At 39.2% G+C, this 20,642-nt stretch overlaps 1 protein-coding gene across 1 annotated transcript in view; it reads right to left on the reverse strand.

Moving 5' to 3' along the window:
- Positions 1-4,452: 4,452 nt before the first annotated feature.
- Positions 4,453-20,642, reverse strand: part of LOC113406483 (protein dopey-2-like) — an 86,247-nt gene continuing 70,057 nt past the window's right edge. The window contains exons 25-34 of the mRNA XM_026651683.1: positions 16,292-16,374; positions 13,994-14,103; positions 12,884-13,030; positions 12,398-12,459; positions 10,773-10,901; positions 10,248-10,384; positions 9,853-9,908; positions 9,298-9,462; positions 7,461-7,590; positions 4,453-4,826 (exon numbers count right to left, since the gene is read on the reverse strand). Coding sequence (XP_026507468.1) covers positions 4,569-4,826; positions 7,461-7,590; positions 9,298-9,462; positions 9,853-9,908; positions 10,248-10,384; positions 10,773-10,901; positions 12,398-12,459; positions 12,884-13,030; positions 13,994-14,103; positions 16,292-16,374 — 1,277 coding nt within the window. The 3' untranslated portion in view covers positions 4,453-4,568. The remainder of the gene's footprint in view (positions 4,827-7,460; positions 7,591-9,297; positions 9,463-9,852; positions 9,909-10,247; positions 10,385-10,772; positions 10,902-12,397; positions 12,460-12,883; positions 13,031-13,993; positions 14,104-16,291; positions 16,375-20,642) is intronic.

The raw sequence follows: 20,642 nt of genomic DNA on the forward strand, positions 1-20,642 counted from the left end.
GCCTATGTGATTTTGAAGTTGCATTTTCTATAAAAACAACTGAACTAGTGTTTCTGCTTTACCTCAATTTTGCAAAGAAATTATCATGATTGGACACAAAGTAAGCAAAAGTATTCTTTTTACTGTTCCTAACATCAGGCTTTATGCTAAAGTTTCTTAGGGCGTGTCTACACACAAGTTATATACTGCGTTATCTATACCAATATGGCTAATGTGATATAATCTCCCTAGTATGGCTGCATTCATCAGTATAATCTACACAGCATCAGATCAACACAGCATGGCAATGCACACTAGGGGATGTGATTTCTAAAGTGTACCAACATTTTGTGTACTAACGGACTCATACAGACCCTGTTGGCGTGCACTAAAAGTTCTATAAGTGCACTTAACATAGTGTAACAGCGCATTAGGAAACTTTTAGTGTGCATCAGCAGAGTCTACACAGTCCAGTTAGCATGCAACATGTTAGTGCACTCAAGAAGTCACACCTAATGCATATTGCTGCACCATGTAGGCAAGCCCTTAGTCCTTTAAACTGATACAACTATTCCTATACAGAAAGAGGAATAAATTATGCTGGTATAAAAAGTGTTTATACCAATATATCTGCATCCACGCTAATGTGGTTGTACTGGTATAACTATTTCAGTAAAAAAAAAAAACCCAACACCACTCACAGCCAAAATAGCACATAGTAGACCAGTGAGACAGTCTGTATCCCTATGTTCACCCCTTTTTAAAAACTATAATGATTTTGTACAAGGTATGTCTTTTGAGGCTTCATTTGAAAACTCAATGTGCTGATCATTATTGTCCTGGTAAAATATATGTGGCAGCATTGTATGTAAAGTTATAAGATTCCTCTGTATAACAGTACTGAGACATATTCCATGCTTAGAAAAGCAGGCACCAACAGCTTCCTCAGAGAGGAAAGGCAAACTCTCTCTGCCTCAGCCAGGCGTCAGCGAAGTCAAATGGACTATCACCCGGTTAAGCGGCCATTCTTTGGAAGGAAAAAGGGTGAGTAAAAAATTTACATCTTGGCAACAAAACAGCTGGAGGTTCCCATCTCCACAGACTTGCTGTCTCCTGAACCCTAGCTGGAGATGATTTTCAAAGAAAGAGAGGGAAACAGAGGCCCCCAAATATCTCTCCCTTCATGTCTACTCACAGCATGAACAGCACCTGAAGGACAAGGATATTAACATTGAACTGGGGGAAAGATCCTGGCTGAAAGGATTTCAGCCATATGACTGCTAAAGCATGTGGTGAGAGAAACCTTTGCTGGTATTTACTTAGCTTGTTAAGTTAGGTATTAGTTTGCATTTTGCCTTTATTTCTTTGTCACCAATTCTGACTTTTATGCCTCATTACTTCTAATCTCTTAAAATATCTTTCTGTAGTTAATAAACTTGTTTTATTGTTTTATCTAAACCAGTGTGTTTGGGAAACTCCATTTGTTATAACAAGATTTGCACATATTTTCTATTAATGAAATGATGGACTTTATATGAGCTTGTATCGTCCAGGAGAGTGCTGGGCAGTACAAGACACACATTTCTGAGGGAAAGTCTGGGACTGGGAGTTTGCTGGTGTTGTCCTCAACGAAATTCATGGGTGGCTGACTATAGCACTCATACAGTATAGCTGGGAATGATTTACATGTTGGAGGCTGTGTGGGCAGACCAGGATCAGTGGCTCTCACAGCAAAGCAGTGTAAAAGGTACCCCAGGTTGAAGGGGACATAGCTGTTCATCAGTCCAGATTATACCCTGGGTAAATGTCACAACCAGGCCTTAGACACTTAAAATAAACATATTTTCTTCTTAAAAGTCAGCTGACTCTGTAGTGCAATTAATCATTCTACAATTATGGGTCGCTGGTCCCCAGACACTTCTCTAGAGGTCCTTAAGGACCATGACAACAAGCAGAATGCCATATGGAAGTTGGGGGGATTTAGAGCTAAGTGATACGCAAGGGGACCTTGTCTTTACAAAGTGGTCTGTGAAAATCAAATACGAGAGAGAACTTGTGGTGTAGTGGTTAATGCCATTTGGCTGCTATGTGGGGAAACCTGTTTGAAAGTGACAGAACTCTGATACTTGTGACAGCTGAAGCTTGGGAAGTCAAAGGTGATACTCCCTGTGTCACGGGATGTAGAAATGAGAGCAACAGAAGGAAAAACCCAGGGAGCCCAGTCCAGCACATAAGCAATGGTGGTCCTGTAAGTGGAAAGGAAGCCGTTCAGGCAGCTGTTTAGTTCTAGAACTGAACTGAGGACCTGGAATGAAAGATCTGGTGGTAAATCATCCCGAACAGCCCTCTTGACATAAGCACTTCATCTGGGTTTGGCAGGAGAAGAATCACTCACTGAAAACAAAGGGTGCCCCTCGTCACAAAAAACTTAGTTTACAAATAAAACCATCAAAATACCCTGAGTGTAGCCTTATTTGCTGATTACATTGAATGAAAACATTTTAGAAGTAACATATAAACTTAACTTTAATAAATGTTCTGCTCCAGTTTGATAGCGATTTATGCTTAAGAGATACTACATCTTTTTACCCGTGATTAGGCCAACAGCTTTCACAGATCTAATTTGTCAATAAGTTACATTCAGAATGAAGTCTGATAATTCACATTCATAATGAGTAAACAATACTACACTTAACTGTACCAACGTTTACAAATGATTAAAGTTCAACATAGGACTATGAGTAAATAACTATTCATTAGTCAATGGTATAGCACAATTACAGTAAAGCATGTTGTGTATGTTTCACCATTTTATTTTGTATCAAAACAGATGAAAAACCTAAGTTTATCTGAAGGCCAGCAAGAATTGCAGAGTAGCCTCCTGTGTTTCTGTATAAATCTTGGAAAAAAAAAAAACATCTCTGTCTGCACTGTCCAATACCGTTACTGTTTACTAGGACTTTTTAAAATAGAAAAGTGCAATACGATGTTTAAAATCAAAAGTCTTGGCATGTCTAGCTTGGCATTGAGGTTTCCAATTAACACTAGTAGCAGTGGCCAACTGCTCAACAATATTGCACAAAAACACATCTTTAGAGATGAAGGTACTAAAACAGAACAAGTAAAGCTCTTCTCCCTGACAAACATGAAAAATGTAAAATGCTCAAAAATAATTCAACCTACATAATTTATTATCTTATTTGTTGATCTTAATGATTTTATACTTCATTGGATTAACAGGCAGTTTGAAAATTCAAGAATGTTTGCTTTCTCAATTAAAAAAAACCTCTTGTAATCCTTCTTCTGCAGGTAACTACCAGGATGCTCACCATGAGGCCCCGATCAAACACATGGCATCTTAGGCAGTTCAGACATTTAGCCTTACTGTGTGGAGAAAGAATAAGCCAGTCAATCCCTTTCCTCTAAATCCATCAGAACTGCTTTGCCACCAGAATTCAGAGGTTGCTCCTGAACCTTTCAGTCACAGCCCCATGAACTGTCTCCTCCTATCTTTTGTGCCACCTAAAGCAGCAAAGACATTTACCTGTACAAAGAGCCTTTAAACACTGTAAAAGGTTTTGCTTTTGATCACCTATGAAAGTGAAGTCTCTATGAAGGACAGAACGCACATACATTTCAAGATCTGTACGTTTCTTATATATAATAGTTTACATTTTTACAGGACTACCTTACTTAAATTGCCATTCAAAAGCTGTAAGGTGATTTTAGTCTCTGAAAGAACAATTTCTGAACAAAGTTTTCATTTTAGAAAAGTGACCCTTTTTGAATTATGGGAATAATTTAATTCAGCGATATAAATTACAATAAATGTTACTGAATAGGGTCTGTCTTCTAAATTAAATAATCACTGATCTTGCAGAGTATATTACTAGAATACAGATTTGAGATTACAAATGCAGTACATCTGCACATTACTTACATCATCTTAAAGCTGATAAAATACACCTGTTGGTAATTTAGTTTACTTCTGTAGAAGTTTAGTAGATAAATATGTTTGGGCAATTGTTAAAGAAAGAGCACTATAAGCGGAATTTAAACAACTTCTGGAAATTATATACGCAAGATGACTGTACACGGACATGCAATTTTTGGAAAGTTACATTAGTTTCTTTTTACTTTTAGAAGAAAGGTTCTCCAAATCAGATTAAAATATTAGCTTGCTAATTGGTTAGATAAATAGTAAATGTGTTGCCTTCCTTAATTAGTCAAAATATTTCTACTATAATTACAAAAAGTTTTCTTGAATCCTATTCGTGTTTCCATTGTGAAGAAGCCTATATTGAAAAGTTATCACTGGTACTAAATTACGTTACCTTTCTCTTCCACAGAAGCTGAGCAAAAATCCTCACAGTTCAACACAAAGCAAGAAACAAGATTCCGGGAGGTGTACTTTATACCAGTCCAAAAAAAGCTGAACTGCAGTTTCAAAACTGGGACTGTGTGGCAGGAAAAACAAACAAACAAAAAACAAAACAAAAAACCCCCAGTAACAAATCTCTCTTTGACAATGAGGTTGTAGCTTGGTTTCACTATTCATACCAACATAAATGAATTGTCCTGTAATTGCCTTAACTTTCCAGGTTTTCCAAAAAGTCACATTCAACACTTTCTTCTAGTTGTTTCAAGATCCTTGTGCTGTTGCCAAGAGAATATTCCACTGACAGAGATGCTGAACTCTGTGCATTTTGGGACCTGTTACCTTGTGCTTTGAATGCACAGCTCAGGGTCCTGAAGAAGGGCATTAACTGTGTGATGCTGGATATAGAACGAAGGTTCAAAAGAGGATAGTCACATTTCTCTGAAGTTCTCTCATTAGTGTTTGTTTCCTGCAAACAAGCATACAAACCAGAAGATTCATTGAGTATTATGCAGAAAGCTGGTCTATTCCTCTATGACATAACTTGGTTGAAATCTGCAGTAGATACTATTTGTCAATCAATGTGAGATCTGCAGCCTGCTATACCAGGCATTTCTTGCATCACAAGATGATTTGTACAGCTGTTACCTTAAAATGGAGTTTTACTTTAAAAAGTGAGTTTCTAACAATGGTATTATGTGGTTCTATATTCTCTCCCCCCCACAAGTAATCCCTGTTGGTCACCTGATTAGGCACTGTCAGTGAGTGCTGTTCTGCAGATATATTAGCAATAGGTCTTGAAAAAGGACCTAAAGGACTGGGTAGTAGCTTTACATCTTTACTTCTGGGAAGGTGTTGCATACATACTGGAAGGCAGGCATGGAGCAGTATGGGAGAAGGTGACAAGTGGGTAAGGGAGGTTAGCATAATTAACAGTGTGTGAGATCCCCTGCCACAATAAGGTTCTGTGTATGTAATAAGATTCTGCAGTCCAATTCTACCATTTATTCCTCACAACTCCGCTGCCGTCAAGGGGGTTGCACAGGTGTAAATTAGGGCAGAATCTGATTTAGCACTTCAAACTTTGATACTGACTCCTTTGATGCACATGCGGAAAGAAAATCTAGCTCGTTCACTGAGCTGCACTGGCTGTGCTGTAGTAGCAGAATTAGTAAAAATGTTGGGACACTAAGGCAAGCACATATTCCTCTGAATAAACACAGGCAGCAGATCTGAAGTTAGAAGATGCATTTCTAAAAAGTCACTTTTCTGAGGAGAGCCACATATTAAATTTTCTCTTGTGAGCAACATAATTCTTTGAGAGTGCACATGCAATTTTAAAAATCATACTTCCTAGCCACCGTCTGCTTTGTCTTCCTTTATAACCCTCCCTATTTTTCAAGGCTATGTTGCAGTATCTAAAGTGATACATTAGTTTAAAATACATGTATGACAACTGTGTATTTGAGGCTACATTCTAGTCTCATTTCAGATGGTTATTTTTTAATATATTATATATTTGAAAGATTTCCTGTATTAAAAGAATTCCAATTTTTCTTAAGTTATCAATTCACAGTGCAAGATATACATGGAGATCCTGTCCTCCAATATCCAACCAGAAGACCTAAATAGCTGCAGTATCTATTATGTTCAGGAGTGAAATGAACAGGTTTGCAGTAGTTTAGCAAGTTGGTACTTTCCCCTGGAATTCATTCCATACTCCAGAATTTCAGCTTCCATGAAAATATTAGCCCTTATGCTTGCAAAGCTAGATCAGCTTGCAAATGAGAACTGGATGGAAAGTGATGGCAGTGCATGTGGGATTCTGGAGACAACCAGAAACAATAGCCCTGAGAACCATGAACACCCCCATTCATCTTGATGGATTTTTGATGCTGAAGCCTAAAAATTTAAAATACCAATATTCTTATCAACTACTTCATTTTTGATCAAAGCATGTAAGATCATAATATTGCTAGTAAATGTTAATCTTTTATTATTCCTTTGAATATTAAACTCATGATTCTTTGGCCAAACATCCCAGAAACATTTCTGTGTTAGCCAAAGAGCTGTCTAAACTCTAATGCTAAAGAGTGCTTTGTTTTAAACTAATGAATGTCTGTAATCGATAGTAGCACTGTATTTAATTATCCGCTCTGCTTTTTACCCTGATCTTGCTAACCTAGTACAGATGCCCAGGAAGGACTTCTAATAATTAACAAAGGATGCTTATAAATGTGCACTGTAATTGAGAAGATATTAGTAATAGACAAACTGGACAAGGAACATGTGTTATAACAGATGTGTTCTACAATCAATGCAACAGCAAACCACTGAGTAGTGTATTGATTAAATGTCTAAATTATTAAGAGCTAATTATGGTCACAAATGGTCTCAGTAGTAATAAATTAGTTATCAATGTAATTTACTTATTGATTAGGTAAGTTCAGAATATTCAAAATAAAACATGAGAAAGGATATTTCAGCAGGGCTAAAATTTTAGATCAAAGAAAATTTTGAAGGATTTTCTTTGATCTAAACCAGTATACAAGGGATAAATATGGGGGAACTGAGTAAGAAGTGAAATGAGATGCCAAATTTCTCCAGTCGCAGACTGATACGTATGTTTTCATTTCTGTATAGTGTTGTGTTAAGTATTGATTGATTGTCTTACTTAAATAAAACTTCAACTGAGTTGGTTATTTGACATCAAATCTTATTAAAATCTGAACACGTAACACTATGAAGACATGCCCAATCTCCTGTGATTAGTTTCTCATTTTGGGGTCATGAATGGAGGGAGTTTGGGATAGTACAGCGATTTTTTCCAGGCTGACCCTTGTCAGAAGATATTACCTGCATAATTGGTAGATGTGTCTATAGTGAATCACCTGAAATAAATGGCTATCTGGAATCCTCCAGGCAAATGTAATATAATAGGAATATTGTCAAGATAGATCAATTTTAAAGCCAAAGAGCCTTTTAATATGGAGACTGAAATCTACTGCCCAGCTGACTTTTCTAAATGAATAAAAATGGTGCTTTAAAGTTATCAGAGTTAATGTTAATAGAAAATATGTATCTAATGAAGCGTTCTCTTTACCCCATATTTCAGCTTTAACGAGTCCATGATTCTAATGATATGTGGTTTACATTCTTGGTGATTTTCCATTAGATGAGAGGTCATGGTACAAGTCTCTGTCTCCACTTCTGGAACAAAGGCCCATCTGTACCTGAAACAAATGTATTGTACAGGTCAGAAATCATTCATGAGAGTCCCTTTCCTAGAAATAAATAAAAAATGCTGACAATTCCAACACTAAGCTTTCTTATCCCACTGTTTTAATAGCTGTGCTGACCATCCTCCCCCATGCTCTGTTACAAGAGCTGTATTTTGTGGTCAGTCTGTTTAAGTACTGAAAGGATGGACAATGTCCCCATATAGATACAAGTGAAAATGAAACAGACCCTTCCTCTCTCCCAACAATTCTCTCAGTGTTGGAAACAGCAAAATCTTCTCAAAGTCTGATATCTAAATATTTATCAGATATCCAGCAGGTTATGCCCATATGTGACGTTGTTTGATTAAAATATAATTATGCAAACCACTGTTATATAATTGCAATGAATCTTGTACAAAGTGTAACATATGGCCAGAAAGGGTTAAGCAGCTTGCAGGCTAGCTAACCCAGAGCCAACCCGTAGAGACATGTTAGAAATGGTAATTAAGGCCATTCAATGCTAGATAGGTTTGCATTTCAAAGTTCTAGCCTATGTTGTTAAAAGTTAGAAGTGATACTAATTGTGTGTTTACTTATAGATGCTAGCCATGTAAACAGACAGTTCCGGTCTCTCACTATAGCTATTGATTCAGAGATCAAAAGGGAATATTAACATTTAGATGAATCTTGGGTGAAATAATGTCATTGTCTATATGTTTCTCTGAAGTTTGTGATAGACTGCTTAATAAATTATCTTATGTTAATCCATGTAGATAATTACCGGCAATGCTTAGGAAATAGACCTACTTCAAAGTTGCCCTGATTGCCCATTGTTTACCCAGGACTGTATGGTCAAGTGGATGCTAGAACACTGTATAAAAGACCCTTGGGTCCTGATCCTGTCATCTCAGATCTGCTTGAGGTTTCATGCAGGGGAAGCCTAAGCCATAAGGATTGAGATCCCAGTCCTAAGCTGGAACACTCTGAATAGGATATTGGACGTTGGACTATAACCTATGAACTAAATTCTAAAAGAACTCTTTGCAACTACAAAGCTCACCATCTCTGCTATGAATCTGAACCTAAGGAATTGAACTCATGTCTGTATGTATATTGATCTTTTAACTATACTTTCTCTCTTTTCTTTTTAAATTTTAGTTTAGTTAATAAGAACTGGCTGTAAGCATGTGTTTGGGTAAGATCTGGAATATTCATTAACCTGGGAGGTAATGTGTCCAATCCTTTGGGATTGGAAGAACTTTTTTACATATGATATGATGAATAAGATTTTCATTAATCCTCATTATATCTGACTTGGGTACCTGGATGGAGGCCTGAGGCTGGGTTACTCTAAGAGAACTGTGGTGTTGGCTTCTGGGCAACCAGTGAGGTAATAAATAAGCTGTTGTGGGCTGGCTTGGTAAATCTAAGCATTGGAATATCCACCAGCTCTGGGGATTGTCTGCCCCATTCTTTGCATTTCACCCTAATTGAATGACTTCAGCTGGCTCCCCTGGGAATCCGGTCACACCATACCTATGTAAAAACTTGTGGATGAAGAAAAGATTGATGAGAGACACCAGGTTTACTAACTATGGAGGAGAAAATAAGAGTCTTACAGTACATTTACATATTTTTAAATGGTGCACAAATAGAATGTTACCTACAGTACTATATGCCATATAGCTATAAATTAAAAAGAGTACCTAGAGGACTTACATTTGAAATAACTGCATCTTGTCAGGTGGAAAAGAAAGCGCTGTGTCCAGGAACTTACAAGCTGATAAATACAAGGACAGCTCGTTCTGTTGTATGTCTGAAAGTAAGGGGCCACTGCCATCAGCTGAAGCTGAAGTTTTCTGTCTGCTTACTTTGCTGTTGCTCCTGTGTGATTAACCAGGAAGGAAAGCACTATTAAAAAAACCCACTAAATATTTTCCGTCTGCTAAAGGATTACAGTCACCTATAAGGGTTCATTTGTACTATACATTTATCTTCAGACATTTATAAAAAACTACATGGTAAAATAGTCAAAAACTATAGTCTTCACCCATTTTTTCCTGTAAGTAGCCCATTTTTAAAACACAATTGCCACATCAGCTGCCTAAATGACAACATTTACTGTATGGCAATGCCAGACTTCGATATGCAACATTGCTTGCAAGCTGCAAATGCTATTGTGATTTTCTGAAATTCCAGCCAGAAAGCAACCACAACTCCTCGGACATGTTTTGTTAATTTGTTTCTGTTTTACGTGAGATAAACAATTCTTACTTTGATGGTTCATCTTCCTCAGCTAAGTCTTCTTCCAGCTGTATAAATGTCTGAATCTTAACAAAAAACAAAAAAAAACAAAACAAAACAATCATGGAAAAGACTGCTTCATATGAGATTAGGAAGCGCAGGACAAGTTTTATTTTAACTTTGTCACTTATAAACACCGTCGACCTATCACAAGAGTTAGTTCTTTGAACAACAAAATTTATAATGGAAAGTAAAATATATTTTCAAACCACAGCAGTCCCCCCAAATTATCTAATTGAAAACTAAGATGTAAAATCATAAACCAGTTGCAAAGATGGAGTGTGTTTGGAAGGAAGGGAAAGGTGGGTATGGAAAGCAAATGTAATATATTCTACATTGGTATTTGTTAAAGCATTACTGCTTACCAATTCAGTCACCATGATTGGCCACAGTGAGGTTAGATGCTGAGGAGAAATTCTTAGCAACAGAACTCTGAAAAAGAGAAACATCTGGGCAGCAACTATAGAAGTCTGTCCAACACGGAGGTTATCTGTCAGTCGTTCTGAAACACATTTTCAAAAAAGTTACAATTTTTCATGTACATAAAGCTAGTTTTGGTAAATTAGAAATGCAGGGAAAAAATGTAGTTTGCTTTGATTATGTCATCCAGTTTTGATTGGCCGTTCTTTTCACTCCATCAAAGAAATGGTCAATTTTCCCAAAAATTCTCCCAAAACATGACAATAATTTGGAGCTAGGTTAACTTTTGTTTGGGTTTTTTCTTGTCAAAAACTAACTGTGTTAGAGATCAGAGATTTTAAAGGGTTCTCCCCCCCGAACCTAGCAAAAATTCAGAGGTGGTAGGGAAATAGGCAATACAACAAAAATATATAAAGTATAAGACGACTGTATCTATGTAAACAAGGCACATTTTAAAAATATACTCTTACCTTGTATTAATGGAAGGTAAAGGTGATACTGATCGATTTCTCCACTAAAGACAGCAAAAGCCTGCCGCTTTAACAACATTGCTTTTTGCTCAAAACTTGGGAACATTTTTAAAGAACTGCTCTGCATACCTACAAAAAAGACCATAATGAATATGTACACAATTTAAGAGATACATCTTTACCTCAAAACACAAGTTATTTCTAGGGCTATCAAGCGATTTAAAAAATGAATCATGATTAATTGCGAGATTAAAAAAATTAATTGTGATTAATCACAGTTTTAATCGCACTGTTAAACAATATTAGAATACCATTTATTGAAATATTTTAGGGGTTTTCTATGTTTTCAAATATAGGGTCAAGGCTAGGGGCTCTGGGCTTCAGCCCCCTTGAGGGTGTGGGGTTTCAGCCCCTCTCGTGGTACAGGGCGGGGTTGCAGAGCTTCAGCCACTCTTGGGGCTCCAAACCCTCCCCGCTGCCTGGGAAGCTGCAGACTGAGGCTGCTTCAGCCTCCTCTCCTCCTGGCCACTGATGCTTCCTGCCCTGCCCACAGGTATGTGATTAACACATTAAAAATGCATTAATTTTGCTGTCAATTAATTTCAGGTTAAAACCCATTGAAGGGGGGGACAATTGGCACAGTCTAGGTCTGCATGTATGGATGGGGAATTCCAGTTGTAAGAGAAGCACCTCAGCTGCTAGGAGGTTGCCCGGCAATTCCAACTCCCACCTCCACCTCTGTGTGCCCATCTCTCTGGTCTCCCCTATGTTCATATATGTATGATTTTGGATTTCTCAGAATGAGCTCTGTGACACTGAAGTACTAGCCACAGATTTAAAAACGATGGGTCCAAAATATATTAATTTTTTTTTTAAAGAGCGTTATATCTTACGTTTTTTAAAAAACATTTTAAAATGGCTTAAGGGGTATATGGAGGACAGAGACCAAAGTATCCTCCCCTCAATTCTCAGGTGTGTTTTAGGGGTCTTCTCTTGTCCTCCCTCAGGCCTTGAGAGTTGGAGACTGCCTTTTGAGGGGAGTCTCCATCTTCCCATACTTTGGTCAAGCCTGGAGAATGAGGTTTTAGAGTGTGAGGGGGTCAAAAGAATGCCGAAGCCTACTAACATACTGCTCTTATGATGGTGCTCCCCCCTGCATGGAGCACTTTGCTATCCTACAGACAGACTCATGCAAAAATATGATAGCAGGAATCTCGTATCTGAGCTATATGCACGAGATGCTACAATAGGGGTTTAAACTCCTCAGCAAGATGAGCATCAGTAAGTGACATGTACAAGTGGCAATAATTCTGATGAAGTCTGTTCACAGAAATCCAAGTTTATTATAATTTATCACCATTTCTGAAAAGAGAACATTTAGAATGTCTTCCTGAACACGGCTACTACTCTCTACCCTTTTGAGCATGTTAACAGAGAAGGATTTCCGTGAGTAAATTATTTAACTATAGCTAATCAAGGCTGGTAACATTATGAGCTGTGAAAATGCACTGAAGTTAACATATTACCTCCTTAATTTAATGTAAGACAAAATATATGTTTGAGAGCTCACCAGAATATGAATTCCAAATTATTGTAGTAATAAATTATCAGCAAAGAATACTTACTCATAAAATCTTTAAACATAGTTTTCTCATGTGTTAGAAGATGATCTATAATGGACCTCCAACTGAATAAAATATATAAAGAATTAAAGATAAAACACAACTTGTCACCATCATACAAAAGAGACCCTGGGATAACATTTCATACAAAAGCAGCACATTTTACCATTTCATTTTTGATTTGTGTTTGAAATGCCAGACATGGTTATTTTATGCTCTTGAACCTGATTATGTGAGGATCCCAAAGTTAATGTGGAGAATATGCATTTACATGATGTGAAGAGAAGTTATCCTGCCTCTACACACTGCTGAAAACCTAATCCTTTTATAAAACAATTTGCTAGGACTAGTATTTGGCATTTATTTCAATGTTAATATATTCTGTAGGGAAGTTCAAGATAAGGCTTCTTTTCAGTAATAGTAGGCTTCCCCTTAATATCTTTGGAAATTTCCAACAGAATTACAGATTACCACAGGTTCATTTCTTACTGAATGCATGAAGTGTCCATTTGGAAGAAAGCTGGGTCCACAAATAACTCCAGAACTTCTTTTTTCCAGGCTCGTTTAGTGTAGGCATATCCACTTAGGGAGCTGAGCAATCGAGCACCAGCACGGAAGCTAGGGGCATTGTAGGCACTGCAAATAAACCTCAAATATTAATATTCAGGACAGACGCCACCAAATGAGTGCCTTTTCCCCAGAACTCCAAGCCTAGTCCTGACTGTAATAATTTACTCCAAATTCTGTTTGCTAGATATAGAAGAGGTTTTTTTCCTCTAGCACTGAGGAAATTAATGTCTCTTCAACTATACAGATGAATCAGAATGAACCATTACAGGGCAAAATGCTATATCAGCTCCTTTCAGATGACCCTGCCATCTTCTGCAAAATTTAAGATTACTGAAGTTTCTAGTCCTTATTCTAAATTGAAGGACTGAGTTTACAGACTCGAACAATAGCATTAGGATCCCACTACTGCCCTGGTCACAATAGAGTCACTGTGACAGTTATGCAGGGCACTTAGGCCATTCCTGCAGATTCCACTCAGAGAAAGGGTTTGCTATTATTAGCAGTTAGAAAACATCCAATCATTAGGAAAGTGCACGCGTAAACAAAATGGAAAGTGCATGCCATCCTGCTATTGGCTGATGGCCAACAACTCAACTACAGGAGGGATTCCTGCATGGGCAAGGGCATAGATCCACTAAGACTACCAACCGTACCCTTGCAAAAATTGTTATGAAAGTTTACCTGATCGCCTGTGTTTTGTGATAATCATGATTAAATTGTGTTATACTTTATGTCAAAAAAGTTACCTTTATTTATTCAGGGTCCTAAAAAATGCTAAAAAGGGCACACACCGTATTCATATACTGCAGACACCCTTCATATATGTTAAAGATACATCCTTAATTTAAGGCAACCCACAACAAATCCCCTTTCACCCCAAACAAGTCCCCACCCATTATAGTTTCTCTTATGCCCCCATCTTGGAAATGCATGGGGAATAAAGTTGAGCCCTACAACATGCCTTCAAGATCAGATTAACAGTTAGCATGATTTAAAAAAAATATAAGTATGTACAGCAAGGGCTATTACCTGTGATTGCGTAGATAAGGAAATACGTAATACATCAGGCGTGAAATTAATGGCACGGCTTTCTCTTTTTCATCACTACGGTAAACCATGTCCAGGAGAGAAGCAAGAACCTTCAGAAAACCAAAATCCCACATGTGACCAAATGCACCCCTGTATTCACAACCTACACACCATTATAATAACTTTGTACAAAATATGACTTGTGAGGTATCATTTGAAAACTAATAACTAGATGGTCAGTAACATCATGGTGAAATGAATGTACTAACATTATATATAAAGTTATGAATGTAAGCTGAAATCATGACTGAAGTGTGTTTACCAGACAAGTCTGGGGAGCGGGCAAATCTGTTTCTCAAAGACACAGGACAAGCCGACACCTCTAGACAGGTGTAACCAAAGCTCATGGGCAATTACCTATCAAGTGGCCACTCATGGGCAAGGAAGGGGGCAGGAACAAACAGATTTGCATCTTATCAAACAACAGCACAGCTCTTTCACCACCAGACTGCTGGTCTTTGTCCACACGGCCCGAAGGAACGTTCTCTGGGAATAACTCTCAGGAAAATGCATTTCAAAGGGTGACTGGACTACAAAAGTGAGGGGGCAAAAACACCCCAAGTTCTCTCGCTATCCATCTCTCTTTTTTTCACCTAAGATGACAAAAGAAACAGCCTTTGGACTTTGGGGCCGGATCTTCAACTGAGAATTTGATCAGCAATGTTACTGGGAGCATGTGGTAAGAATTTTATCTTGAACCAAAGTCTAGTCTGCTAAGTTTTAACACTAGGAAGTGTTTTATCTTTATTTCTGTTTAACTATTTCTGACTTTAGTGCTTTATACTTGTACTCACTTAAAAACTCTCTCTTTGTAGGTAAATAAACTTGTTTTATTCTTTAATTAAAACTAATTCAGGGTTGTTGATTGTGCGGGTAACTCCATTTAGGGTAGCAGACTATTGTATATTAATTCCCTTCAAGGGGCAATGGATCTAATATATCTGGACTGTCCAGGAGAGGGCCGGATAGTACAGAACACAATTTTTTGCAGAAAATCCAGGACTGGGAGTGTGGTGGGGTCACCTTGCAAGTGGTAACCAAGGCTTGTGGAAGCCAGAGTGTGACTGATGTGTGGCTGACAGGCTGCGGCTAGACACAGACACTCAGGGTGTTGTCTGCATACTGAAAGGCTGTTTGTGAGCAGCCCAGGTGGGAGCTACAGCAGCAAAAGCATTGTGAGGCACCCAAGTTTGTGGGGAAGGGGTGACAGCCCCTCACTGGTCTGGATTGTCTCCTGGAATGTCCTATCATATTAAGCTGCAATAGACACTTTTGGAGAGGGAGGAATGTTAAACTTCAGAAAAAGTCAAAAAGGAAAACGGTCTCACCTTCACTATCAAACAAAAACCTTAGTTTAGCTGTATCAATTGTTAACCACTATATAGAGAAGAATGGCAAGCATCTTGTTAGCTCATATGCCTGACTCCCATAAAGCTTTATGAAGTAATGCTAAGGGACAGTTGTCATATAGGCCCAGGACTCCCAGCGTCCTTCCCAGTTCTGTTAAGGGAACTAAAAGGTAAACCTAACTTTGAGTGTATTAAACGTATGTAAGGTGTGCTCTAAAAGCAATGGAAATGTATCTATTTTTACAGCTGCAGAAGGCACTTTTAACTGCATATGTGCTAGCAAATATGCTTGGTTTCCGTGCTTGAATAATAGGTTATGAAATTGTAACCATGACCATGAGAAAAGAATAAGTGGGTAAACAAACATAACTGGAGGAAATGAATTCAGTACTAAGCATGAAACTTTGCATACGTTATAGTGAAAAATAATGGAAAATTACTCATAAGTGAGCTCTGTATTGAGTATAGAACAGAACAATATAGGGGACATGAATCACCTTGCTTGTGTACAGGAAATGTTACCTTACGGTCAAATTTGTGGTTATGATTGGATAATGTATGTATGTAACCAACTGCAAAGGGCAAAGTGAAGTAATTGATTAGAAAGTGTTACATAGGAAACCATAAACTGTATAAGTGCACAAACAGCTAGGATATAAAAACCCCACCGAATTGCAACAAAATGGGACCAAATCTGCAAAGCTGTCCCCAGGAAGGGTAAAGTATCAATCTTTGCTTGTGTTCTGTATAGTCCTCATTAATCTTAGCTGTATAGTCTTTGATTAATAAATTGAGCTTGATTTGAGGTCTTGTTGATCAGTGATACAAATTGAATCCCTCTTACAATTTTCTCCTACTTAACGAGATGTGTAGGAACTTTATATCTTACTTCTGCAAGAAGAGAGAGAGCTTGAACACTGTATATTGAGGGAGCAGAGGCAGACACCATTGAAGATGGTACTAGTGAAGCATCTGAAAAAGACAAAATGTTTAATTTGCATTTTGAAGCAGAACTTATTGTGGAAAACCTATAAGTTTCAGGAGTGGTTTGGTTCCCATCTGGGTTATACCTTGCATACTGAGATGCAGTGAGGTATTGCTGGGAACCCCTGCCAGCTTCCATAAGAACAGCCATACTGGGTCAGACCAAAGGTCCATCCAGCCCAGTATCCTGTCTACCGACAGTGGCTAATGCCAGGTGCCCCAGAGGGAATGGACAGAACAGGTAATGATCAAGTGATCTCTCTCTTGCCGTCCATCTCCACCCTCTCACAAACAAAGGCGAGGGACACCATTCCTTACCCATCCTGGCTAATAGCCATTAATGGACTTAACCTCCATGAATTTATCTAGTTCTCTCCATATGCATGCCCACTCTTGATCTTACAGGGATTATACATTATTAGAGGGCTTATTCCTTCACCCGCTCACTTCCCCGTTTTTTCTCGCATGAACAGAGAGCAACAATACCCGAAGTCCGAAGGTGCAAACAATTCAATGTTTATTGGGGTGAACTTTCAGCAAGCATGATTCCAGTTTCCTTTCTCAGTGTCCCCCTTCCCAGCTCTGACACCACAGAGCCTTACCTGTGTCCCTGTTCCCATTCCCCCCACCTTAGCAAAACATGATTCCAATTCCCCCAGCCCCATTCCCTGTTCCAATTCCCCCTCCTACTTCCTGATTGACTTCAGACTACACCTCTACCCCGATATAACACTGTCCTCAAGAGCCAAAAAATCTTACCGCGTTATAGGTGAAATCACGTTATATCGAACTTGCTTTGATCTGCTGGAGTGCGCAGCCCCGCCCCCCTGGAGCGCTGCTTTATTGCGTTATATCTGAATTCGTGTTATATTGGGTCGCATTATAATGGGGTAGAGGTGTATATAGTAAAACTTGAGTTCTGCTTAGCTATACCTTAACCAATCATTTTACTGAAATTTAACTAACCAATCCTAACATATTGTAACATGATTATCTAACCAATTATATCCCACCACCTTAATTGGTTTACACCCAACAAAATTAATTATACAGCTGACAGAAACAATCACAGAACTAGAGATTATACACACAAACAATAGGGAAATGGGGACTACAGTGATAGAACAACAAAGAAATGAGGAGTTCACATCCCAGCTATTGATAAGTGAGTTCTTGCCAGACAGGATGCTATCAAACTAAGTTTCCTTTTACATCTTCTAGACTCTTCCCTTTCTCTGGAGGTGATAGGAATACAATCCTGTCCTGATATTCCTAACAGCCCAACAGCACCTTATTTCAATGTGACTAGTTTGGAATGTAAGGATGTGACCATACACTTCCCGTTTATAGCTGCCTCTGCTACTTAGCCGAAGGCCTTAGCCTAAGAACAGGGCCTCAGACTGTCACAGTGAGAGAAGGCCCTTAAAGTGGAAGACAGTGATTTTGATTCTCTCTTTTATACCTCTATAAACTAGCTAAGTGATAAGAATACACCTAAATTCTTAAAGTATAGGCCTTTGCAGACAGGCCTGAATATCTGTATCCTAACATACATTGTATCATTTTAAACTTCCTTAAAGCCATAAACATATGCCAGTTTCCAATAAATAGGTGTTAACAGAGCTAGCATGTCTGCAGATACAAGCTTCTATCCTCAGATCTTTAAGTTACAGGATTTGAAAAAGAAGAGTAAATGATCAATTATTGGAGATAGGCATCTATGAAACCAATGCACTGTCGGTCACATTTACTACCATTACACATGCGCACTGTACAAGTATAGATGATTTGAAAATTCTGCAGCCTCTATCTGTGAATGCTTTACATTTGGCAAAGACCTTAGGAAAAATGAAAAATTGACTAGAAAACACTCATTCAGCAAAGTTCCTTAGTCAAAAAGGGGCATACTTTTCACAGCTGATTTGAATGGATTTATACCCTCTAAACCAAGGGTATAAAAGGCAACATGTACTGACCTGCAACTTCCTCTCCATTTCCTACTCTACTGTGAATCAGGTGAAGGTCCAAGCAGAAGGAAAGAAGGGCAGATTGTGGATCACCCACAGGGACCACACATCTCAAAGAACTTCAGTGACTATAAGGCAAGTAAAGCTCCTTTCTTCAAGTGCTGGTCCCTATGGGTATTCACAGTGGGTGACTCCAAAGCAATGCTCATCAAGTTGGAGGATGCAAGAAGTGTTCTGCACCACAGATTGTGAGATCACTGAACCAAAAGAAGTTTCCTTGAAAGAAGCTTGAACCAGGGCATAATGCCAAGTAAAAGGGGAAAAAAGAAGCAGCAGCAGTGAATGCCTAATCTGCTGCTCTACAGATCACCGAGAGGGGAATTCCCAGAAAGGAAGCCACTGAGGCAACCTGAGCTCCAGGTGAGTGAGCCGTGATAGTTTGAAGGAGGGATGCAGCCTGAAATCCATTTATAGAGCCTTTGGGAAGACTGCTTCTTCCTTCATACCTCTTGGCAATGGAGATGAATTCAGATTCGCTCCGATAATTATATAGCATGTGTGGGGGTTAAAACGGACTTTTCTGGATTTTGCTTGAAGTCCCAAGGAGTGAAAATGGTGACTGCAGCCTGCACTTCCTGATACAACCATCCCGTGAGCAGCCAATGCTGTAGGTAAGAACCTACTGGGGTATCTTGTTGGTGTAGGTACGTTGCCACCATGACAGTACTTTTGTGAAAGCTCTCGGTGTTGCAGAGTAGCACTTTGTATTGGAAATGCTCTAGAGGCCCACCATAAAGTGCAGGATGAATGTCTATATGAAAACAGGCATCCTTCAAAACAGAGGGCCGCAAACCACTTGCCTTTGTTCAGGGAAGGGATTATGGAAACCAAGGTGAACTGAATCCTGATCATCATATGATGACATTTAACTGTCAGAGGTCCAGGATGGGTGGGGTTGGGAGTGGGATGAGAAAATATGTGGAGTGAAAGCCCTTCCCCCTGTGTTAAGAGGGTATGGGATCTATTACTCTTAACTGGATTACGGAGTTCACCCCCTGTATGAGAATGCTCTCATGAGAGGGGTCCCTGAAGAGAGACAAGGAGAGGGTTTTTGGAGAAGGGGCAGAAAGGAATTCTATCATGTAGCCAGTTGAGCTGATGGCCAAGACCCATTTGTCCAATGTGATATGCTCACACATCAGGAGGAAATGGGCCAGGCAGCCACTGAAATGGGTGGGATGAACTGGCTATGTGGAGACTGGCTGGTGGCACTCAAGCATCCCATCAAAATGGCTTCTTGGTATGCAGGTTAGTCTGAAGAGGGGGCGACGGTAGTGTGGCATGTCTGCTTTGCTGTACCCTCTGGCACTTCTGAGGGGGCTCATAGGCCCTCTGATGACAGAAAGACTGAGGGGCTGGGTGGTACCCCATGAAGATGGGGCTTAGAATATTTCCTGTTTGGTGCCAGGAGCGAAGGGCTGCACGACAGCGAAGTGACTTGTCTGTTTTCTTGCTAAGCAGGTTGTTACCGGAATCACTATTGGGAACACCGAGGATTGCAACCAAGAAGCCTGGCTCATAACTACCAAGGTTGCCATGGAGCGGGAAGCCACATCCTCTCCATCGAGTGATGCTTGGATGGACAATCTGGCAACCAGTTTCCCTTCATCCAGGATGGCCTAGAATTGGGGCCTATGTTCCTGTAGTATCTTATTGGCAAATTCTGACAGTATATTTGTAATTAATATATTTGGACATTAATTCCTGGTAATTTGCTATGACAAATAGGAGGCTGGCTGATGAAAAGTTCTTTCTAACAAAGAAATCTAGTGTCTTGGTGTCTTTGTCTGAAGAGGCAGACCTAGGCTGGTGCAGCTTATTTCGCTCCGTAACAGCCTGGACCAGTACAGAGTTCAGATTAGGGTGTGAAAACAAATATTCTGCCCCTTTGGAGGGAACAAAGTACTTCTTCTCAGTCCTCTTAGCCTTAGCAGGCTCTAATATGGCTTCATTAATAGGGATTCAGTCTAGAGAATATCCAGGAGTTTATGGGTAGGATCCTGAACCTCTTCTAGGGGGGACTGAAGAGTTTTTGCAACCCTTCTAAAGAGGTCCTTCTATTGCCTATAATTGTCTGATGGTGAGAGAGAGGGTAGTGCCACTACCTCATTTGGAGAGGAAGAAAATAGTGCTGCCAGCAGACTTCTACAAGGCACCCCTGGGGGACTGAGGTTCCTCTCTGGGAAGTGAAGATCTTTTAATGCAATGCCCAATACCTTACTAGTCCGG

This window comes from Terrapene carolina, unplaced genomic scaffold (assembly GCF_002925995.2).
Source record: "Terrapene carolina triunguis isolate 2854851 unplaced genomic scaffold, T_m_triunguis-2.0 Scaffold31, whole genome shotgun sequence".
NCBI lineage: Eukaryota > Metazoa > Chordata > Testudines > Emydidae > Terrapene > Terrapene triunguis.